We start from the raw sequence: 24,931 nt of genomic DNA on the forward strand, positions 1-24,931 counted from the left end.
GCAACAAGTGACAGACCAATGCCTGGTGCCCTGATCTCCCACTTGAACTGTGTATCCAATGGAGCACTTGTTACAAAGTGTCAGCCGCAGCGATCTCAGGCATCTCAATGAAGCCCAGGCATCCCTATGGTGGTGTTGTTTAGAAACATCGCTATAGCAATCTTAGCCTGATGTTCAAAAAAAAAAAAAAGCTGGAGATTGTGTGCCGGCAGGCAAAAAAGGACGCGAAAGCGGCACTTCCGGAATCACTACGGGACATTTCACACAGCGTCCCATAACGATTTCAACCCGGAAGGAGGGGTTGAAAACTGAGGCTCTTTTCACACTTACCAGTGGAAACCGGAAGGGAGCCGGTATTGTGCTGGCCTGGAGTAATGGGAGTCTTCAGACATGTTTTTTTTCCCGGTAGGGTTCTGTAATTGAAGCGAGCCATTTCACACTATTTCGCTTTTATCTCTCTTCCATGAGCGCTGGCTGTTTTCACGCCATTTTTTCCCGCCAGCGCATGATCTCCGGCTTTTTTTTTTTTTTTGCACGTTGGGCTAAGATTGCTATAGCGCGATAGCACTATAGCGATGTTTCAAAACAGCACCACCATGGAATTGGGTACACAGTTCAAGTGGGAAGAGAGTTTGCAATGCCTGGCAATCTGAACATGGTCTGTGGCTCCCCCCCCCCTAATATTTATACATGCTGCAGCTTGGCACAAGTCACTTTCCAGCCAATAGCCTGTGAGCATGGATGGGTGCACATCAGGCTGGGTTAGCAACAGGTGTCTCACCAATCACGGTTGGTCTGTTCTCCCGCCGAAACCTGCTGCCCTATGGGCAACCCCTCTCCAGGTGGCAACAGCCCCCCCCCCTATAAATGTGCCTCAGAGTCACCTACAAACCAATCACATTCCCGTGACTCCTGTGTGGGCATGGAAGTGATAGCAACAGGTGACAGACCAATGCCTGGTGCCCTGATCTCCCGCTTGAACTGTGTATCCAATGGGGCACTTGTTACAGAGTGTCAGCCACAGCGATCTCAGGCATCCCTATGGTGGTGCTGTTTTGAAACATCGCTATTGTGCTATAGCGATCTTAGCCCGACATTCCAAAACAAAAATAAAAAAAGCTGGAGATCGTGTGCCAGCAGGCAAAAAAGGGCGTGAAAACGGCACTCCCGGAATCACTACGGGACATTTCACACAGCGTCCCATAGCGATTTCAACCTGGAAGGAGGGGTTGAAAACTGAAAGAAGCTGCTCTTTGTTAATAACGACTCAGGCATGCCTCACTACTGGGACAGACGTGGGACTGATGGCAGCCAGTTACTGAATCGGGTCTGTCTGAAATGCCAGCAGAAACCCGTTAGTGTTCAGTAACTGAGCAGCTGCCATACTGGAATACTTAGGCTGTGTGAAAAAGCTCGTAGTGAAGTGAGTATGGCTATATTAATCTGGGAAAAAATCAATTTGCAGGATTAATTTTGAGTAGGGGCTTTGTATAGCAATTTTAGGGACAGCAAGCAGTGGGGAATCTCCTTTTCTTTCCACCCTCTATTTCCTCTTTTCCTTTCTCTGAAAGCCCCATAGCTTCCCCCCTTTTACTTCTTCATTCTCCCCTTGCCACCCACCAACCTACCTACTGTTATCTATCTTCACCTTCCTCTGCCCTGGCAACCTATGTCTGGGAAAAATATGGCCCCATTAAGTGGTGGCCATGAGGCCAGTCCCAGTTACACAGTGGAGAAACTGGAAGGACTTGTGTGGTGGCACTTAAGTTTCCCCTATATCCCCTTCCCACACTACTTGCTCCTTCCCTCTTCCTGGGAACCCCTTGCCCCTATCTCTCCCTGCCTCCTTTTTTCATTCCCACCCACCAACAAACCAGTCTACCTTTTATCTGCCCCCATCTTAAGTTATATTGTTTGAGAGCCAGTTTGGTGTAGTGGTTAAGTGTGCGCACTCTTATCTGGGAGAACCGGATTTGATTCCCTACTCCTCCACTTGCACCTGCTGTAATGGCCTTGGGTTAGCCATAGCTCTGGCAGAGGTTGTCCTTGAAAGGGCAGCTGCTGTGAGAGCCCTCTCAGCCCCACCCACCTCACAGGGTGTCTGTTGTGGGGGGAGAAAATATGGGAGATTGTAAGCCGCTCTGAGTCTCTGATTCAGGGAGAAGGGCGGGGTATAAATCTGCAATTCTTCTTCTTTTATACTTCAATCTTTTCCACGCTGGGCATACAAAGCAGTTTACTATTGGCACCTTCTGAAAGATAATGAAATAGAAATCACAAAAGCTGTTAGTAAATTTCTGGAGTAAATTTCTATGTGGGTTGTGTTTCACTATAAATTCAATTAGCTGATTGTTCTTAATCTTGGACTGTATGTTTTGTCTGTCCTTACTTTATATTATGTCTGAGTATGCCAATAAAAGGTATGATCATTATGGTGATGAACAAAGCAGTTTACATCATTTTCCTCTCCTCCAATCTTGTGAGGTGATTTAGGCTGGGAGTATGTGACTGGTCCAAGGTCACCCCCCACCCCCACCCCGTGAGCTTTCATGGCAGAATGTTAATTCAAACCTAGATCTCTTAGATCCTGATCTGAAACTAAAACTGCTACATCACTGGCTTTTGTGGGGTGGCTGCTGTTGAACCTGGGTGAATCATGCAAGCTGAGTGGTAGCAAGTTGCCTATTGGTTTCTGGGGGGCCCTGTCCCATCCGCCTGCCTTTTAGTAATGGAAAACAAGGTTGGCAATACTGTATGGCTGTGTAACAATGGCCACTGCAGACACTTATTTCTTAAAGCTGTATGCACTGCTTCTATTATTTAAGGACATTAAAAAAAATATCATGGATTATTTTTTTTTTAAGATTTTCTGGCAAACCTGGTCGCTTTTTCATACTTGTAGAAAGATCTATCTTGTCCATTCATGGTTCCAGTCTTTTGATTTAAATATTCACAGACTTGGTCATGTTGAGAATTAGATATGTTGGTGATGGATGTCTGGGTTTTTGTTGATTTATATGCAGCCATTAAACTAGGCAGTATTTTTATCAGACAGTTGAATTAGTTTTTTCCCTTGTGGCTATGTGCATGTGTTTGAGCAGGTAATTAGGACTGACATTTACATAGATAGTATATAGTTTAGTTTTATATAATTATAATTTATCTAGTAATTTTGCATAACTGCTGTTCATGCATATTTCTAAAATGCTTCACACAGAATTATCTTGATTGCTGCTGAAGCTAAAATAATTTTCTGCTGTTTCTGTTAGCCTAAGAGGAAAATATGCTACTAACCTAACTGGGAGATAAGGCTGCCAACTGCCCTGGTGAAAAAGTGTTCCCATCCCTTGAATAGAGGCTTAATGGGATCTTATTTACCAGGTGATGTTATTTATCTCCATGTCGTGAAAAGTTCCACCTGCCCATCTCCACACACTAAGTCTCTATTAAAATGCAGGACATTTTTCTTAAGGCCTGTTAACATACCTGACTGAACAGATGACCTGTCTAAAAGAGGGTGGGATTGAGGTATGTGGGCGTGAGGGTGGTGGTTCTAGTTTCACAGCAAAAAACATTAGGCAATCTATTTGACTTCTTTTCCAAATGATTTTTCCACATATACACAATAACATGAAGAAAAAAGATCCTGACACACCATGCAAAACCCAAGAAATCTTATCTAGGCATTGGGAGCCTCCTCCAGTTATAGTTATTTTCAAGGACATGGAAAGTTTCACAACAAAAGTTCTACAGGACTTCATTATTATAATCAGGTAATACGATTGGAGGTTACAAATGCAATCCATCCAGTTTCCAATCCATTCTGTGAAGAAAATGTTGAAAATCTTCATTTGTATTCACTGTTATTGCAGTTAGTACAAATGCACAGTTGGTCTCACTCTGTTGGTCTCTGAAGTTAAATTGTATGTAGTAAATAAAGGGTCATGTACAATACAACTACAGAAGTAGATTTATATCCCAGTTATGTGCATATTTTGTGGAAGGTAAGCTCTGTTCAGTAGGATGTTCTCCAGTAAATGTACATAGGACTTAAGAGAAAATTGCTCTGAAGTTTTAAAAAATTCCTATGTTTCTGAGCAATCTTGTGGTTTCAACTTAATAATGAATTTACTGAAACATGATGTAGAAATTAAATAAGTAAATAAGCTAGTAAAGGTTTTGAATATGAAACATCTGCCAATCATATTGTTTGAAATGTCTTAGGCTCTTTGCATGACTATTGTAAGGCAGGTTATACTTGGCTGCGTTAAATGTGTTTGGTTCCACACCTGTGTACAAAAATGAGTTGTGTAGCTACTCAATAAGCTTCCATATGGGGGGGAAAGTATGAGATCATTTTTTAAATCTGTAATTCCACACCGTAGCAGAAGTATTCCTTTCAAAGCAAGACATCAGAAAGGAAGAGTCTCTGCACATTAATCACTAAATCAGAAGGCCGTACTGAGATAACTTTTCTCTGATAGTCTCTCTCTGCAGGAAATATTACATAGGCTACAAATCTCTGACTGAAGAGAAGTCAGAAGTTTATTTCTTGGAGTCAGGTGAAAATCTTTTGTCCCAGCCGAAGATTATTCATATTTATCTTTTAAGATTTTTATTTAAAACTATCTAATCATTCTTCAAATGGCTAAATATGAAGCACTATAATACAAAATACACTTGCATACAGGATTTTTTATTTTTAGCAGGAATGAAGTTCTGGGTGGCTTGGTGTCAGGGTGTGTGGCAAATAAGTTCCTGCTGGGCTTTTGTGTGGAACAATGCTGACATCTGGGGTTGTGGTCTAATATGCAAATGTGTTCCTGCTGAGCTTTTTCTACAAAAAAAGAGCTATGCTTGTGTATATAAATGAAATAAAAAAGAAACACATAGCTATAATTCCTCCTCACTTTTCCTGTTTAGAGATTAAAAGATAAAATACAATTTTGGATATTCTCACCAAAATACTTTCAGATGTATAAGGTATTTTCATGCAACCCACTTCCGAGTGATTCAGGGTTATTTGGGGTATGGCTATGTTATATCGGTCCAATTACATTAATCCCACATACTAAAACCTTCTAGTTTGTCACTTTTAATGGTATGAGGTGAATGACTCATTGTGCTTCTAAGAAATTTCCCATAGAAATATATATATCAAAACTGTGAACTTGTAAGATCAACTAGTTCAGAGATTTTTCTGGGCATCTGTCCATCTGTTCAAAATATCTCTTCCAAAGATGGGACATCGAATATACAACTGGGAAAAATGAAACTTGTACGTATTGTTCAAATTGGAAAACTAAAGCAAATTGTCAAACTGTTTGTTTAACCTGTACCTCTAACAGATAAGGGTCTATGACAACAGTCTTAACACTCAAGCATAGAGGTTGCTACTGGGCTCATAAATCAGTAGTATAAGAACATTGGCTTTGTTTTTGTGTTTTTAAAACAACCCCTGCACACATACCCTTAAGGCTGTGAAGAATGAACTTGACAGTATGTGAGCAAAAGTGGGTGAAATTTGAGGCACAGAGGTTAAGGAGTAGCATTTCAGTGCTACCTAGAGTACTTCACCCCTCCTAGTGGTAGCAGAAGGAAAATTAATCAAGTGTCATATTTACTTGAAAGGAAAGTGTCCCTAAATGTAAGACGATGACTCTTAAAAACATGTATACGAACATTTTAACTGGACATAAGAATGAGGCATGCAAATGTAAAATGCACTCCTAGTCTTGCAGTGTGGTAACTATAGTAAAGCTAACCTGTAAAAAGCATTTATCTATACACCCTTCTTCAATGCAGAAATTGATTTACTTGTTCCTGACTGTCAGAAGTAAAATTTCAGTGGAAGGGGTTCATTGTGGTGTAGTTGAGGGGGGCATCGAGAATTGATGCACACTTTTTTTTTAAAAAAAAAATAAATTTTTATTAAAGAAGTTTAAATAACATTTCAATAACCAACAACACGCCCCAACATGGGGTCTTTAAAAAAATCTTAAGAACCTTAAGTCTTTAGAACTGTGTACATGGATATGTACGTGTACAACCCCTCTCATGTTGTTCAAATATACCACTCAGCTAGACCAGGCCAGAGGAATTTATGCGCATGTTATGACAGCTCACCTGGAATTTGTAAACTTCCTGGCCTGGAATTTCCACCCCCACCCCCAAAAAAGTGCAGAAGATGGGTGGATATAGGGTTGCCAAGCAATTGTGGGGCTGATGAATGATGTTTGGCTTCTTGACTGTCAGATTGTGCAAGTCTAAATGATGGTATTAGAAAAGATTTAAAGGCTATATTACAGGGAAGAGAGGGTACTGCTGACTTTTTCCTCTTTGAATTGTAAAATTGTTCTGTATGCTCGCTGATCTTATGAGTATTGCATCTTCTCATTAGTGTTGCTAAATCTTTTGATCTGTGGAAATGTGCTGCCATCTGTTTGTTATATACAAATGAGCTTACTTTATTAATTTTTTTCTTCTGCTTTCTCTTACCTTAGTCAGTGTATTCATGAATTTCCTCTGGTATTCATTTTTGGAATAGCCACTTCTCCAATGATCATCCATAAGCTACTTCCTCATTCAGTTTCCTCTTTGTTATGCATAGAGCTCTTCCAATCCCTTTCCTGCAAAGACCACTTGAGTACCGTAATTGACAAGGTAGGGAAATACCTGCCTTATTTCAGAGCAAGGTAATAGCTGGCATGTCTGTAGTTGTTGACAGCTGAAAGCATTGCAACGGTGCAGGGATGAAAATCTGTGGGGGCAATGTTGTTAGATTTGAATAGGCACCATAAACATCCAGTCATTTCAGTGATGATCAGTGAATCAAATAACTGTTGTGTTTGCATTTAAGAAATGGTGGTTACCATGTTTGATTCCCCCCCCATCTTTTAATTTCATCTTAATAAAATGAATGCCTACTATTGAAACAGATAGATTTTAATGGTGAAAGTAAATGTTAATGGTATTAATTGTTAATCATTTGTGTTAATCCTTTACTTTACTCAACAACCCCCCATTGTATGATAATCAGAAAAGGGGCATTGGATTATTAATGCTTTTTCCCTCTTTAAAGTTTTATTGACCTACAAGAAAATTGCTTATCTCTCTTCTTTTGGAACTGATGGAACTTAAAATGCTTAATTATGGTTGGTGTATGCCAGTTCTTATCCTACCTGACATCATGAGATGGAAGAGGCTAGATATTTAAATTATACATTTCAGCTATATATGTTTTGTAATCAGTAAAATATAAATAATATTTTCTTGCTTGCTTATGTCCTAACACTGCTTTTTAACCTGCTTACTTTAGGGAGCATGTTCTACATTGTGTTGTCTATCATTAAACCACTGTGTATTATGAGAGATTCTGGGTTGCACACATTTAGTGTTCAAACCTGGTCTGTTAGGCCTCTCCGTTCCCCCCATGTGAGCTCAGAGCACATTCTACTCAGGACTCCTTTGCAGCTGAACATTTGCAAAGAAGTCACAGTGAAATTCAGGGAAGCTTGTGTGCAATTAGTGAGCATCAGTGAAAAGCAAAACCGAATACTGTATTTCTTTCCAGGAAATCCCAAAATTCCCTGAAAAAACAGCTTGAAAAACTAGACTCCCAACATATTTGATCTTATTTTAGTAAAGATAAACAAATGGTTTATTTCCTTTCTCTATTTCAGCTTCTTCTGACAAGCCAGTTCCCCTTTAAACTTAGTGAGAAAGTTCTACAAGTGCTAATAAACATATTTTTGTACCATGATTTCTCTGTTCAGAACTTCATCAAGGGATTTCAGGTAAGCTGTGGAAAGAACAGTTCTTAACTTTGAAAGCTATTTTAGTAATTTGGCCTAGGTTCCCAAACAGCAGATAAACAAGATTGTAAATTTCTTTCTGGACTACAGGCTGCAGGTTTCCATCTGCAGTTGATGCTTCTTCATATACCAGTTCCCTGCACATTGAAGATTGGTGTGGCAAGTGAAAGGCTAGGACTAGAAACCTTTTGTTTTATTTTTAGCTTTCCACATACAAATGGAGGCATTTTCAATTACATCAGTCCTTCCTGTGGTTGCAAATAGCAAATTCAACAATATATCTGTTTTTGAATTGAAATAGTATGTTTCAGAAATAGGTTTGCTACCTCACATGATGAATGTGAGAACTAAGCAGCAGTTGTATTTTCCTATCCCTGATGTTTGTTGGAAAATCCTTCCCAAGTGCTGGCACAAAAAAATCAGGTCTTTTGGGAAGGAAAATCAATTTCTTGGAGTTGAGAAGAATTGTGAAATCACACAACAGTGGTGGCTCGCAACATTTAAAAAGACATATGACAAAAACATAAGGTTCATAATTAAAACAATTAAAATTTTGAGAATGGCAGTAATAGTAGCAGGAGATAAAGGTTTTAAAAAAATGCTAAGGATTATGGGGTATAAAAATAGTTAGATTTCGTGTTAATGGAGGCCTGCCCTTTTTTGTATCAGGTATATTAGTGCCCTATCAAAAATGTCTTGAAATATTCTGATGCCACTGAATACATTTTTTGTCTTTTTATATAAATATTTGCTGTCTTTTTATGTGTATCAAAATAGTATATTATATATTGCTCTTTTATACCATGCAACATCATTAAACCATACAACACCCCAAAAGTACAATACAAAAATAAACTCACAATGGCAGAAACATTTATAAAAGAACCAATACTAAGAACATAAGAACATAAGAGAAACCATGTTAGATCAGGCCAATGGCCCATCCAGTCCAACATTCTGTGTCACACAGCGGCCAAATATATATATATATATATATATATATATATATATATATATATATATATATATATATATATATATATATATATATACACACACACACACACACACACACACACTGTGGCTAATAGCCACTGATGGACCTCTGCTCCATATTTTTATCTAACCCCTTCTTGAAGGTGGCTATGCTTGTGGACGCCACCACCTCCTGTGGCAGTGAATTCCACATGTTAATCACCCTTTGGGTGAAGAAGTACTTCCTTTTATCCGTTTTAACCTGTCTGCTCAGCAATTTCATCGAATGCCCACGAGTTCTTGTATTGTGAGAAAGGGAGAAAAGTACTTCTTTCTCTACTTTCTCCATCCCATGCATTATCTTGTAAACTTCTATCATGTCACCCCTCAGTCGACGTTTCTCCAAGCTAAAGAGCCCTAAGCGTTTCAACCTTTCTTCATAGGGAAGGTGTTCCAGCCCTTTAATCATTTTAGTTGCCCTTTTCTGAACTTTCTCCAATGCTATAATATCCTTTTTGAGGTGCGGCGACCAGAACTGCACACAGTACTCCAATGAGACCGCACCATCGATTTATACAGAGGCATTATGATACTGGCTGATTTGTTTTCAATTTCCTTCCTAATAATTCCCAGCATGGCGTTGGCCTTTTTTATTGCAAACGCATACTGTCTTGACATTTTCAGTGAATTATCTACCATGACCCCAAGATCTCTCTCTTGGTCTGTCTCTGCCAGTTCACACCCCATCAACTTGTATTTGTAGCTGGGATTCTTGGCCCCAATGTGCATTACTTTGCACTTGGCCACATTGAACCGCATCTGCCACGTTGACGCCCACTCACCCAGCCTCAACAGATCCCTTTGGAGTTCCTCACAATCCTCTCTGGTTCTCACCACCCTGAACAATTTAGTGTCATCCGCAAATTTGGCCACTTCACTGCTCACTCCCAACTCTAAATCATTTATGAACAAGTTGAAGAGGATGGGACCCAGTACCGAGCCCTGCGGCACCCCACTGCTTACCGTCCTCCACTGCGAAGACTGCCCATTTATACTCACTCTCTGCTTCCTATTACTCAGCCAGTTTTTGATCCACAAGAGGACCTGTCCTTTTACTCCATGACTCTCAAGCTTTCTAAGGAGCCTTTGATGAGGAACTTTATCAAAAGCTTTCTGGAAGTCCTATTTCAATGGACCCTGAATATCATATATGATAAACCCGATGAATGTAGTTAACTATATATAGTTTGTTTCAAATGTTATGTTCTTTTTCAAGGGTTAATTTCAGTCAGTGTCCAAAAATGCATCCAGCTTTCAAGGTCTCTTCAGTCACACTGGCTATAAGAAGATGTGTGCGTTGCTTTAATGGGCTTTTTGCAACAGTTGGCTCTTTAAATCTGCTGCCAAGAATTCTTCAGCACTTTCACCCTTGTACATTACTTTTGCCTATTGGAACACTGCAGCTATTCTGTCAGTTTGCAAAAGTAGTACTTTTGAAATATTCTGAGACAGCAATCCAGTGCTTACTTATTTGGGAGAGAGTGTCACCGAACCTAATAGGTCTTAGTTCTGTGTAGAATAGGAGATGTAGGATCAAGCTATATGTCAGAGCCCTCCCCTCAATTTGTAGGCACTAGAATATTACCAACTGCTGTCTCTGTTTAGGGCAGCACTGACTTCAAGTCCACCTCCCCCATTTTGGCCTTTGCACATGCAGAGTTTGCACATGCTCTTGTTTCAGTGGAAGCAATGAGTCAACATGTGTCTGTGTAGTTTTGCTTCCCAGAACTAAATGAATGGTGAAGCTGCTGTGGACAACGGAGCTCTTAAGTATACATTGAAATTCTTGCCCCTTAAACGTATCATTAGGATACAGTTAACAGTTAAACATGAACTCTCCCTGAAATTTCAATATTGGTGAATAAGAGTTGCTTGGCAACCAAAACTTGGCTGATTTAGATTCTAAAAAGAGATAGTGAAAAGAAATAATAGGTTCTCATATACTAAAACAAATGTTGTAGGGTTTTAAAAAAGATTTATACAGTTATCTTTCAACAAATCACACAGATGATACACCGTTTTGCTCTGTAACCCTGCAGTATCTGTGAATGTGCTATGGGTATGTGATCTGTGTTTGTAATCAATTATATATACTCTGGTAGACTGAGTCACTAAGCAGTCTGTCTTGCTGCATATCACTATGTTAAAGTTTTGTTCTCTGGAGTAAAGTTGGATGAGCAATGGATCAAATTTTGGTTATGAGGGAAGAAAGGATGAAAAAAGGTTGACTATTGTGAATGACCTATTACATTGCTTTTTATTATTATGTATAAGGGAAGCATATGATTCTGCAGTCTGGTTCATGGCCTTGTTAAATTGTAGTCTACTTGGTTTTAGTTTGGTTGTAATTCAGTATAAGGGATTCATTTCAAGACTGTCTAACAGTATTTTCAAAATGAGGCCTTGGAGATTCTAAAGGCCATTATATAAAGTTCTGTGCCCTTGTCTTTTGCAGCTGTCTCTTCTGGAGCATTTTTATTCCCAACCACTGAGTGTGCTATGCTGCAATCTCCAAGAATCTAGGAAGAGAGTAAAATTTTTGTCACATAGTCAGTGTGAAAACATTAGAAGATTGCCATCTTTTAGAAGGTAAAAGAAGAAAATTATTTCACACACTGTGCATCTTTAGCTAAAATTTTCATGGCATTTAACTATGTATGTGGTCATGTATGAACTGTACTTGAGTAATATTTTGTGTAAATGTTAATACAGCAAGTGTTACATCCTGTCCCCTGGCACATGAGCTACTTGCATGCGGGGGGGGGGGAGCACCTTGATCTAAGGGGTTTCTCTCGTCATCTCAGTCCCTTCTATACTCTCAGGTAGTTTTTCAGGAGATGTAGAGCACTGTAATGAGAAGTGGAAAGCAGCAATGATCTGTTCTGTGAATGAAGTTCCATTTATAATATGCTTCTTTCCCATCCTTATAATGTTTCCTTCCCATCCTCCTTTTTTTCCATTTGAACATTGGGGCCTTTTTTGAATTATTTTAGAGAAATTTAATGTTATAAGGCAGAGGTTCCCAAAACCTGTACCGGGACTGGTCTGCAGCGTGTAAGCAGCCGGGCCACCACTCCCTGCCCTCCGACACCCCCCCCCCCCGTCGCTGCCGCCGCCCCCTGCCCTTCGGAGCAGTCCGACCGCTCAATCACACCCCTCCCCCTTGCACGACAAGCCTCAGCTCACCACCACAACCCGTCCCCTCCCTTCCTTTCCCCAGCGCCCCTGTGCTCCACCCCCCTTCCGCACCCACACGATCAGAGGAAGCTGGGAGGCCCTACCCGCTTCAACATGGCCCAGCCTGATTGTCGGAAGAGCAGGCTGGAGGAGGAGGAGTTTTGCCCCTCTCTCCCTTCTGGCTTCCCTCTGATCCTATATGGAGTGGGGTGGAGAAGGGGCTGGCGATGGGGCTCAGCTCCACACCAGGTTCGTTCCTGCTGCCTTTTTCCTCTCCATCAGGTGATCGGCGGCGGTGGTGGTGGGCCCCTTTACACAGCCCGGAGTGGAGCCCTTCCGGACATTGAAATTGACCTGGGGTGGGGAAGGGAGAGAGGAGGGGGGCAAACTAGGTGAGACACCGTGGGATGGGGGGGGGCAAATGCCTAGTTTGCCTCCCCTTCTCTTCCCCACCCCAGGTCAACTTCAGTGTCCGGAAGGGCGCCGGAAGGCAACCCTATTTGTTTTATTTCCCCCCCTTTCTGTCAGGCAGTCTTTTCCCATCTTCCTTCCTTCCTTCCTTCTCTCTCTCTCTCTGTCAGGCAGTCTTTTCCCCATCTTCCTTCCTTCCTTCCTTCTCTCTCTCTCTCTCTCTCTCTTTCTCTCTCTCTCTTTCTCTTTCTCTTTCTCTCTCTCCCCCTCCCTCCCTCTCTCTCTCTGTCATTCTTTTCCCCTGTCTTCTCCCCCTGTGATCCTTGTGCTATTTCTTGATTTTTATTTTTAAAATTGCATTGCAAAATCCCCCTATTCTACCTTTCCTAAACAAAATATTGCAAGAGTTTTAAGCATGTTTGTACATCATTTCCTGTCTCCTGGCTCCCCCCCCCCCAATCTCCTAGCTCCACCCCCAAATTTTAGTGGGCCACGAAGGAGAAGTGTCAAAATAACCGGGCCACAAGGGGAGGAAAGTTTGGGAAACCCTGTTATAAGTTATGCAAAATAAGCAAATATAAATTAGTTTATCTTGCATATTTTTATCCTGAATACAGAGTGTAGATATTCTTATGTGATAATCCAGCCTAGAAAATATGAATTTCTCATGTACATGTGGAAAAGGTTTATTATTTTTCTCTGATCCTCCTTAATCAAAAGATACCCTTTGAACAAGTATAGAAATCCATTTGAAATCCAACATACCTAATACGTAAATTTAAAAATTCCCAGTGATTGAAAATATCATCGTCAACTAATTTTTCTGAAGCAATCCAGTTTTAAAACAACATACTGTTTTACATTTCAAATTTATTTTCCACCCCCTCTGTTCAGGTTTGTAGAAAGCCAGATATCACAGAAGCAGACAGATCTGCTGACAGATGATGCAAGTTTAAAGGTGACTTGATTTTTAAAACATGATTTCGAAAATATGAACTGTCTTTCAGATTGTGTTACGCTTAAATATAATCCATTTACTGAATTATTCTGTACATTTTCTTCCTTCTCTTTGTTCAGAATGCTCAGTGTGGCATCCATGGTTCTCCTATCCTCCACTTTATCCTCACGAACATCCCTTTGAGGATGTTAGGCTGAGAGTGAGTAAGTGGCCCAAGGTCACCCCGTAACTCTCATGGCAGGCAGAGGTTTGAACCTGGATCTCTAGTGCAGTATTCTAATGCACGGCACAGCAGTTCTTTTGATGCCTTCATTGTACATATGATAATGTTAGCCAAAACCTAGAATTCAAAAAGTATCTGCATAGGTATTTGTGTAAGATACTTACATACAAGTTCAAAAAATTGTTTACTATCTTACTTTGTATAATGCTCTGTATATGGCTTAGATCATCTATGCCTGAATTTGAATAAAAACATGTTATCTGTCTGTTTCACCACAGTTTTTTTTTAAAGTAAAAAGTCAGTTGGAGAGTTTTTTAGAATTAAACTTCAAAAACAAACATGTTAATTTTTTCATGAAATGGGCACTTCCGGGATCCGTCATCTTGGCTTCAGAGCTGCCTGCAGATCTCTCTCTGCGACATCTTTGAGTCTGGTCGTTGGAGGGGTGTCACAGAGGTGAGACCCCCGCAGGGAAGGCCTGGAGGGCTTTCTCTCAGCATTGGAACCGCACGGTGGGGAAGGGGGTCAGTGGCAACTGCTCCCTATGCTCATCGTGCGTCCTGAGGCTCCGCAGCTATGAAAGCTGCTTATCAGCAGAAAAAGAAGAACTCCCAATCGCTTTTATGCTTTCTTTTTTTCCGGTACATCTTCAAATCAACATCTTTCTACTTCTAAAGCGATGATTCTACTTAACAAGTAGGTGTTTTTTCCTAAATTTACCCCCTGATGGGTCACTTTGCATAACTACAAAAGACTATCTCACGGATGATTCCAAGCGGCCTCGGATCGACAGGAGCAGTCTTAACCTTTTGAATTGGACTGAATATAATTACTAAAATTAACCCGGACTTTAATTGAATATATATTACAGAGATTATCAAGAATTTGCAATACGGTTTGAACACAAAGGAGATATACCAAAAAAAACCCAAACTCTGTCTCTTTTATCTGACTCTAACTGAAAGAATACCTTCAATAGGAGCGAAGTGAAAATACAATCTGACTTGAGAGACTGACTTTTGAATGTATAAGCTGAGTATGGCACTTTCTAATGAAATGGCATATGAAAAAGATATTTGCTCAAATCTCAGATCTTTAAAGGAAGATTTTATTTCACTTACGCAGCTTCTTAGAGATTACTTTATGCTCATTGCTAATGATTTGAGTGAAGAAGATCCGACAACTAATGAAATAGCTGATCTACAGGGGTTCAGCATTAAGGAGAGCGAATCGATGGCAGTGAAAGCAGAAGGGGAAATTGTTATGCAAAATAAACAAAGGCGAAAGATGGTCTCTTATGACGCACTTTTAAAACCACTCAAGCGGAGAAAGGAAAATGGCGACAAATTCTTCCTGTGGTTGAGGGGTAGGACATGCTGAAAAGAGTAAAGCTGCACTTCAAGCAACGCATCTGGATTTGGAAAACTATCCGTAAAAAGGTCTTTAAGTTTTTGGGAAGAAGGAATTTGGAATTTTGGGTTTCTCTTTCGTTTTTTTTCCTTTTTTCCCCCTTTCTCTCTTCCTGCTGAATAAGCAAACATGTAACTAATATTAATGAACAGATGTTAAAATTTAAAAGATTAAGAGAGATCTTGAAGAAATTATGTTAATGAGGCTTATTAGCATAACTCTCTACTCACAGTTTGCATATTTAGGGAGCCTGCTTCTAATGATGTGAGAATAGGATCAAGGGTGAAAAGCCAGACAGTATAAAGGCTGCGGAATTTGATAATTTTGGTAATATGGCAGATTTGCTATTAATATGTTAGCAGAAGAAATGGTTTAGATGGAGATAGACAGTTGTATTTGATGTATCTTATGTAATTTGGCTATGAACAAAGAAATAATTTTTATGTGTTCCTTTTAATCAGGATTTTGCTAAATCAGTAAACTAATCTGTGCCTATTATAGGTTTAAGTTAAATCAGGAAATTTGACGTTGAGACAGTCTTATAAGAATTTTTTTTAATGAATTGGTTATATTTAATTTGTGTTTAAGAAGAATTGTTTGGTCTTATATTGCTTTACTAGTTTATTATAAGAATTACTTTTTTTCCCTTTACACTAGTGAGAGACTAAAGGATGTAATACTTAAGGAGATTTTTATACTGGTAGGTAGGAAAATTTGAGTAATATAGTGGGAGGTGGAATTATAACTGATATATTTGTACTGGCTTCTGTTTCTTTTTCTCCCACTCTCTAAGTTCCCTTTTCTCTCTTTTCCCCTTTTTATGTATCATCTGCAATGCTTCTTTATTGTAGTTTAAATCAATAAAACTTTTTTAAAATTAATTTTTTTCATGAAAAGACCCCTGTCTTAAATCCCAGAGATTTCAGTAGGATTTAATGTAAATATAAGGGCCTCAGAGGCAGTTAACAAGGTAGGAATTTTCTGCTCTTTGGAAAGAGAATTTAGTGATTATCTGCACTTATGGGTGTGTGGATAATGTTTCTCCACAGACTGAGATGGGGATGTATCTCATCTCCATTTCCCTTATTTCACACAGGATCCCTTGTTATCTTCTGTATGAGGCAAAGGAGACGCAGGTGTCCACAGGACTTGCATCTTACTTGGGGGAACAGAGTATTCCTCAAGCAGACTCTTGCAACCTCTGTAGCAGATATTTTTGTTAGAACACTTGCAATGTCATTCAAAGCAATGTTACACTCTTCTAGCCCTGTTGTCTAATATGGATTTAGAAGGATGTAAATATGGTTAGGATAGCCCTTGAGTTGTCCTTTAAGGGTTGCTTCTGATTAGAGTACTGACAAATGAACTATCTATTTTCTAAAGTGTGAACCTATTACATGATTTTTTAGACTATAGGTTTTGCTTTCTTACAAAGATTTTCTTGCTTGCTTAGAATTAGAATTTAGTTTGTTTGCTGCTAATTCTCTGATGAAGATGACTATGGAAGGGTTTCTGCCTTGCCCCAGTGAGGTAACTTCTTGTACAAGTACATTATTTGCACTGGAGGAAAGCACCTCTGCTTAAAAAAAATTATAGGATCTAGCCCAAGGTTTTTAATTGCTTTATTTCCCAAGGCAAGGAGAAATTATGAACATGCTATGATGACCAGTATACTTCTCATCTAATGGAGCCAGTGTGGTATAACAGTTAGTGCTAGACTGGGATTGGAGAGACCTGGGTTCAAATTCCTACTCAGTTTTGAAGCTTGATTAGGCCAGGGGCTTTCCATTATGTTAATCTATTTCATGGGTTTGTTTGAGGATAAAATGGGATGTCCCATCTATATCAGTCTGCATTCCTGTGAGGTGGGTGAAGGATATACATACAATGAATATTGTTGTTAAAGCACTGGAAGAATTGGGTAGAATTAGTCCTTGAACTAGGTATTCCAATCAATGAGATTTTAACCAATTGAAGTTTCTTAAGAATGAGAACATTATATCTGTAAAAACTTTAAAATCTGCTTGAAAGAATGGGAGAATTTAATTAAACTTCTTTTGTACAGATCACTTAGAGGCTCACAGAATAGGCTGTTTTGAACTCTGAGTATGCCACCTGGAAAAACTTTACCAAAATAGGTATCCAGAAGTTATTAAAACATGGTTTGTTCCATTTGATGAGTAATCTAGACTGGACTGGTGCAATGTGCTTTACTTAAGGCTACACTTGAAGTGTGTTTGGAACCTACAGCTAGCGCAGAATGTTGCAGCTAGTCTGCTAGTTGGAGGACATGTGATTCTGATAGTACAGTAATTACACTTGTTACAAGTCTGCTTCCGAGTTCAATTCAGGATATTGGTTTTTACCTTTAAGGCCCTACATGCCTTGGGACTGGAGACCTTCTCCCATGTGTTCCTGCCTGAGAATTAAGATCTCTTGACTATCCCATCAATCAAAGAACCTTGTTTCATGGGCACATGAGACAGGACCTTCCCAGTGGCTGCCCCATGATTGTGGCATAATCTCTCCTGGGGAATATGCCTGGCCCTGCTTACTTTTGATCTTTAGGAGGAGGATGAAGATGGCTTTATTTAGGACCACATTTAATTAATTTACTAGCAGTTTTAAATTGTGCTTTTAAATTTTATTTTTAAATGTATTTTATGTATTTGATTTTATGTGTTTTATCTATATAATTAGCTACCTTGAGCTCTATATAAAAGAAAGGTGGCTAATAAATGTTTTAAATAAATAGTCTGAAAAGGTAGTAAGATGTAGAGAATTAGCGGGTTGCAGTAAGAGGGAGCATAAAATGAAAAATCACATTTATGAAGTGAAAATCACATTCATGTCCCCTTCTGCTTATGAAAAAGTAAGTTTGATTCGAAGTCAGTGGGTCCTGTTTACAAAATAGGATTTTGCTGCTTTTTCCTCTGGGCTGCAGCCCTTGAGAATCTGTTTCTGAAGGTTATGGGAACCCTCCACAACAGCATTCGAGGCATCCCAAATGTCTGTTAATGGAGAGGAAAGGTCAATGGAAATCAGGGACCTTGGTCTCTTCTAGGATTTCTTTGGATCCCATCCAGTTTGTGCACTTGGAAGTCTGACAAAAATTAGGAGTGATCCTGTTTGAAAAGGTCTGAAATCTGTGTTTCGTGATAACAAAGCTCAGGTGAAGGTGTTTTGCCATGGAAATGTGCATGCTTGATATTTTAGTGAGTGTGTAAGGGAAGGGGAGATGATGGTGGCATCAGAGGCAGAAACAAGTGAGAACAAGAAACATTTACAGGCAGGAGAGACATAATCACAATGCCAGTAAGGATTCACAAGCTGCTGATACTGATGAAAGTGTTAAAAATTCCACTAGTTAAAACAGCCATGGCCTAATGCAGGATATAACTAACTTCTGAAACTTCTTGGTGAGATTTTGTTCCCTTGATAGGTTGGAGCAAACATGCTTAGATTCTTGCTAACAAAAGTTGATTATATGATTTTAAAAATTCATTATTGTCAGCAAAGTAAAGAGCAAAGCATAAATTAACTGGTTGCTGGAGGCTGAGAGCCATACTTGCAAGTTTGTTTTCCTACCTGAAGATTTCCAGTTGCCTGCATTTTCTTGGAACAGATGGGGAATTGTAAAACCTGCATGGGGCGGAAAAAAACACCCCAGATTATTCAAAATGTCCAAAAAGGCTAAATCTAATATGCATTAAAATGCTATTTTGCTATCTGAGAAGTGAAGGATTATTCTTGAAAGATCAGTCTTCTCCTAAAGGCCACAGAGACTTTTCATCTTGATCTGCTAGAAAGGATTAATCTTCTAAGAGGGAGGAGAACAGCGAACAATAGTGGGTAAAAGCACTGATGATTCAGTGCTGCATTGCTTCAATCATTTCTTAGATGAAGCGATCATAAAATTGAATTAAATCTTGGTTCACTGGGAATTGGCACATTTTATTTCAGAGTTGTAATAACAGTTGAGCTTAATACAAAAACCTGTCAGAAATAGCCTAGCAGTGTCAAATGGAAGACCAAAGCAGAAAATTGTCTGTCAGATGTATCCACTAAATTTAGAGGAACTGACATAACAAGTGGGTTTTCTTTTGAAATCTGCAAGGGGTGATGGTATCCAAAGTCCTATTTGTGTGGTAGGAGGACATAACCCTTCAGATTGAGATAGTTCTGTTAGAATGAAATAAATTGATTGTCTTCTGAAGGCTAGCCCCTTCATCAATGAACTACAAGGAGTCTTTGCTACAGCACTAACAGGATTCAGTCTCTGCCAAAGATTTATGTGGTCTGTGATCTCCAGTAGGAAGAAGGGCATTAAGGGTTTAATGTGTTTGCACATTCCTTTTCATTGTTCTGTGTATAACACTGAGACCTATTTTAGCTAGGAGAAAATATGTTTAGGTTATGATCTAGAAAACATAGGAATTGACTGTGGCATGTTTATGTGTTGCTTACTCCACTATTCAATCTATTTAGATGTCTTCTACAACAAGCTGTACTAGAAATAAATGGAAAAGGCAATGGCAGCACAATATACAAAATACAAATATGGCAAAAATATTGTGCAAATCACACTCTTAAATAATTTGTACAAATTAAATATGTTATGAACATACAAAAGTTATCATAAATTCAGAACATTTTAGCCAAACAAAAGTCTCAAATGTGATATTTCAGGGAGGACCCCTCAAAGTCTTTTAATTTCACAAAGAGAGTACTAAGACTCAACAACAAAGTTCCATAGGAGTCTCTCTGTTGCTTGTTGGCTTCTGAAGGAGAAATTCTTGCCTTTACGCAACCACCGGTTTTTAATTGCGTTCCGCTGCTCCTGCAGCTTCCTCATAAGTCAACTGTAAATAACAGACGTGACCGGTAAAAGCAGCCTCTACAAAAAAGCAATATTGACAAAAACATACAAATACAGTTGATACAACAACCTGAAATTTCCAGCCAAGGTCTCTCTCAAGCGCCCATTTCAGTATCTTAAGCCGTCAATTTAAAACCGGTGGTTGCGTGAAGGCAAGAATTTCTCCTTCGGAAGCCAACAAGCAACAGAGAGACTCCTATGGAACTTTGTTGTTGAGTCTTAGTACTCTCTTTGTGAAATTAAGAGACTTTGAGGGGTCCTCCCTGAAATATCACATTTGAGACTTTTGTTTGGCTAAAATGTTCTGAATTTATGATAACTTTTGTATGTTCTTCATAATATATTTAATTTGTACAAACTATTTAAGAGTGTGATTTGCACAATATTTTTGCCATATTTGTACTAGAAATAAAGTCAGGAAGAATTGATTTGGCCTTTATTCACATAAAGCCATATGTTTTGACCCAAGCAATTTTTAGAGTCATTCAACATTAATTCGCAATGCAGGTTTTGAAAGTGAGTGAGGATTGCTGTAAAAAACAGCCGTTTGAAAGAGCAACACACAAAAAGAAAAAGGGGGGGGGGGGGGAGAAAACACAACAAAAAGGGGGGGGAGGGAGAACATAAAAAGCTTCTGATTTTTTCTACAACAAATATAATTTTGACTACAAAGTGTTCCTTACTTATATAAAAAAGACAAGAATTATCTTTTAAGCAAATCTCTTATTTTAAAAAGCTTTAAAAGAAAAAGAAAACCCCAAACCTTAAAACCAAATCAAAAACATGCTTTTTCATGCAAAAAGTTTAATCTCAAGTAAATGAAGGAGTTTCTAATTCTAATAAATGAAATAATGATCTTTTCCCTAATTATAAGTTTAACTGTAATTAAAAAGTCCCACAACTTCTCCAGCCATTTTGATTATAAGAACATAAGAGAAGCCATGTTGGATCAGGCCAGTGACCCATCCAGTCCAACACTCTGTGTCACACAGTGGCCAAAACCCCCCCAAAACCCAAGTGCCATCAGGAGGTTCACAGATGGGGCTAGAAGCCCTCCCCACCCCAGCACCAAGAATACAGAGCATCACTGCCCGCGACAGTTCCTGCTGTGGCTAATAGCCACTGATGGACCTCTGCTCCATAAATATTGTCAGACTTTTCCATTTCTATGTGTGGATCATTTCCGCTGCCGTGGTCAAATAAATTATTTCCAGCTGATTGTCCATTAAATCTAATAGTAGACTTTGATTACAACTGTAATTTAGTCTTTAGAATCTTCTGCAAATTCCATGTCCATCTCCTCTCTTTGTAGCAAGCTTGCTAAAAGTTGCATGTTCCTCTCTCTGATGTCTTCTTCAATTTCATCTTGGATAGCTGTCAGTCTTAGACAGTATTGCATTTCCCTCATATCCATAAAATCCATAAAGTCTAAAAAAATTCAAATAGCTCTCACAATCTTTGCCAGTTTCTTCTGTTAAATTATCCACAGAAGCCATTTTATCATTAAATTGCTTATTGTTCCTCAGCTTTGTTGGCTAGATTTCCCAAAACTCTCAACCATTCTTTTCCTCAGTGACTTCAATCCTGCTTCCAAGATCTTCTATTTTATTCTCTGTTCTCTGTCCCATTTGCTTGAGTAATTTCTGCATCATGTCTAATGAGACAAGCGTGTCTGAAGAACCTTTCCTATTATCCATTATGATGTAGAGTCCAAGACACAGGGAGGTTAGAATAGAGAGAGAACAGTTTCAGTTCAATTTCAGGTTTGTGTCTTTTTACAATGCTATAACAGTTACCATGCTATAACAGTTTATGCCTTCACCAGGGCAACCAAGGCCATCAAACTTCAGAATGTTCCAGAGTCGTATCTTTTATTATATACGGTGGTTTCAAAACAAATAGTCCTCAAACACAAATATAAATTCAGTCTCATGCAGATTTCTCTTCACAGCCAAGAAGAAGAAAAACTTTCAAGCATGCACACTTTCATCAAAACATTAATTAAACATCAAAAATGGGAAAATAATTAGCCCTTCATCAATTTAGCTTTGCTAATTTCATAATTAAGCTTTTTGCTTTAAATATTAAATATTATTTCAATAAGTCTTTGGCAAAAGGGATTTTTTCCAATAATCCTGTGAGAGTTTACCTTATCAAAGAAGTGTCTCATTTGTTGTAAATAATTATAACCATAAGAAGCGAGGAGGTCAGGCTTGGTTTCCTTAGCAGGTTTCCATACACAGTTGTGAGCAAGTTGTAATCCAAACCTCAGAATCTTTCATGCTTGGGCAGTAACTGCATAGTCTCTGCTTTAGCAGAAACAATGCTCAAGGAGCAATTTAATGAGGTATGTGTTATATACTAAGTTAATGACTAAGCTTGAAGCAAATGTCCATTGTAGTCCAGGATCCTGATGTGTACATTCTGATTGGCCGTTTGCTAGAATCAGCCAATCAGGAAGTTGTGCGTTTCAGAGGGAAATGCAAATGAAGGATCCTAGAAGGCACAGTGGGATTGGTTAGTGCCTGCCTGAGGGGGCATGGTTTTCTGTGTTTTAACTGTATATATATTTAGATTTTAGATTTAGATTTTATTTGATTTATATCCCGCCCTACCCCACCGAAGCGGGCTCAGGGCGGCTTACAACACAAAGATTCTAACAGTATATTCATTCACTGCCAGTTTATGTTGTGACTGTTTCTCAGTAAACGTGTTCTGCTTTCAAAGAGCTGACTGAGCCCACTTCATAACAATATGTGTGGCGTCTCTAGAATCCCCACTTTATATTGGGGAGATTTGGCCAGCTGGAGAAGACTCCCTAGTTGGTAAATAGCTGTATTGTGTCTCCCACAATGTGAGAAGCGTCAGCCTGCCATGACTCTCCACCCAGAAGCCTTGGCCCCCAGCTAGCTCTTAAAGCACCCTTGAGTGGACACCATCTGGCCCAGGTGACTTATACCAGCTCTCAAAATCTTTGAGAGCTCTCAAAATCTTTTAAAAATCCCTGGGCCAAGAGAGGCTAGATTGAAAACAACCAGGGAGCAAGCCTTTTCAGCAATGGCCCCCCGATGGTGGAATCAACTTCCAGAGGTGGTGCGAGCCCTGCGGGACCTAAATCAGTTCCGCAGGGCTTGCAAAACCACCCTCTTTCAGCTTGCTTTTAAGATAGAACCCAGCTAAACTGACCTGTAGCCACCTAACCATCTTATATATGACTGTGAACTGTAGCACCTTAACTTAATTTTAATTTATAATAGCTGTTTTATCTATTTTAACTAACCTATGTAACCTAATAGTATCTTAATCTGTTTTGTCTTGATTGTATTTTATTCAAATCATGGTTGTCCCATGTCTGTGAGCCGCCCTGAGCCTGCCTTCAGCGGGGGAGGGCGGGATACAAAAATAAAATTTACTTTACTTACTTTACTTTACCAGAAGTGGGTGAAGTTCTCACTTGCTTTCACTTGTGCACTATGCAGCTTTCCACAAAGCCATTTAAATGGGTTTTGTGAAGCCATGTAGTATGCACATAAAGGCCGAGCAACTTTGCACAGAGGCTATTTAAATTTTAAATGACTTTTGTAAAGCTGTGCAGTGCATGAATGAAGGCCAAGCGGCAACTTCACTCACCAGGAAATGGGTAAAGTTGCTGCTTGCCTTCACTCGTGTGCCACATGTTTTTGCATCTAAATTTTAAATGGCTTTTGCATGGACCTCAAACTTTCATGGTCTGTTTTTTTCCCCTCCTGGATTGTGCCCATCCCTAAATTCTACCTACATGGTACACTTCAGTACTCTTTAGATGTTACACTTAGTAGATTTGTAAATAAGGTTTAAATTTCAGCTAAATGGATCATTGGATCCATTGTGCATTGTCTCCAAACTAGCATTTGTATGTTCTTGAGAAAATTGGGAGTTTAAGCATGTTTCATTATTTAATTTTTTTAAATGGTGATAAATTTGATGCTGTTTTTCAGAGTTATTGAAGCCAGTTCAGGGTACTTATAATGTAGACAAAAATGCTTCTTTACTTTCTAAAAGAAGAAAAAGGGGCTAGAAACAAATATGCTTGTTCAAAGTAAGCTATAATCAGTTTTAAGTATAGACTTCTAAACTCCCAAGATCTCCCAACTTTCACCATATCAGCAGCCTGTGAGTACTGTTGGTCAGAATGGAATAGAACTGTGGATATGGAAACAAACTAATGTAACTGAAAGAAGATGAACATTACTTATTGAGAAGCTGCTTAAACAGGACTGGGATGCCCTCCAAAAAGATGCTACATGGAAATGCTCCCTGCACCATCTGGGAATTGTGTTATATCAAATTTAACCCGCCTCACTATCTCAATAGGCTGGCAGCTCCAAAACTGAGGCAGTCGTATATGTTCACACATTGTAATGTGCTGCCAACAGATGAAGAGCTATTTCCTTCCGACACCTCCAGACCAGTGCTTTTATGACTGTCCTTTGACAGTGGTTGATTCATTGTTCCATACCTTTTTCTACTGTCCAAAGTATGCAACAGCCAGGGAGAAATTTCTTTGAAAATGGCTGCTGAAGTACTCAGCCATTCCTGATACTTCAAGATTAAGATTACTTTTGAATAGCTTTTTCAAAAGCTGTATTGTGGATGTGGTAAACGTTTGTTTTACTGTGATTTTAATTCTTAAATTTTGTTTTATAGTTTATGACCTATGGGCTGTTAAACTGGAATAAACTTGAACTTGCTTGTTCAAAGAAAGTCTTATGGTACATTATTTTTGGCTTCATGAAACTAACAAGGTTGCCCCTCTGATTTTTTTTAAAGAAGTGTATTCAAACTTTTAATCATGAACATTGTCTTTCTGTGATGGTTTTGTTGAAATATTAAGTAGTCCAGTTGGTCAAATTGCTCATCACTGCTGCCATGCGCAAATGGATAACAGCTAATTTATGGATCTTACTTGATAGATGTTATGTACAAGCCAGTGTGTTGTCGTGATTAAGAGTGTCAGACTAGTATGTGAAAGGCCCAGGTTCAAA

At 39.1% G+C, this 24,931-nt stretch overlaps 1 protein-coding gene across 3 annotated transcripts in view; it reads left to right on the forward strand.

Moving 5' to 3' along the window:
* The window catches only part of ORC3 (origin recognition complex subunit 3), an 83,024-nt gene that overhangs the window by 31,213 nt on the left and 26,880 nt on the right, over window positions 1-24,931 (forward strand). For all 3 annotated transcript variants that reach the window (XM_060236897.1, XM_060236906.1, XM_060236915.1), the window contains exons 7-11: window positions 3,637-3,773; window positions 6,504-6,663; window positions 7,683-7,796; window positions 11,305-11,438; window positions 13,332-13,395. In XM_060236897.1, the coding sequence (XP_060092880.1) occupies window positions 3,637-3,773; window positions 6,504-6,663; window positions 7,683-7,796; window positions 11,305-11,438; window positions 13,332-13,395 (609 nt within the window). The remainder of the gene's footprint in view (window positions 1-3,636; window positions 3,774-6,503; window positions 6,664-7,682; window positions 7,797-11,304; window positions 11,439-13,331; window positions 13,396-24,931) is intronic.

Source organism: Heteronotia binoei, chromosome 1, assembly GCF_032191835.1.
Source record: "Heteronotia binoei isolate CCM8104 ecotype False Entrance Well chromosome 1, APGP_CSIRO_Hbin_v1, whole genome shotgun sequence".
Taxonomy (NCBI): domain Eukaryota; kingdom Metazoa; phylum Chordata; class Lepidosauria; order Squamata; family Gekkonidae; genus Heteronotia; species Heteronotia binoei.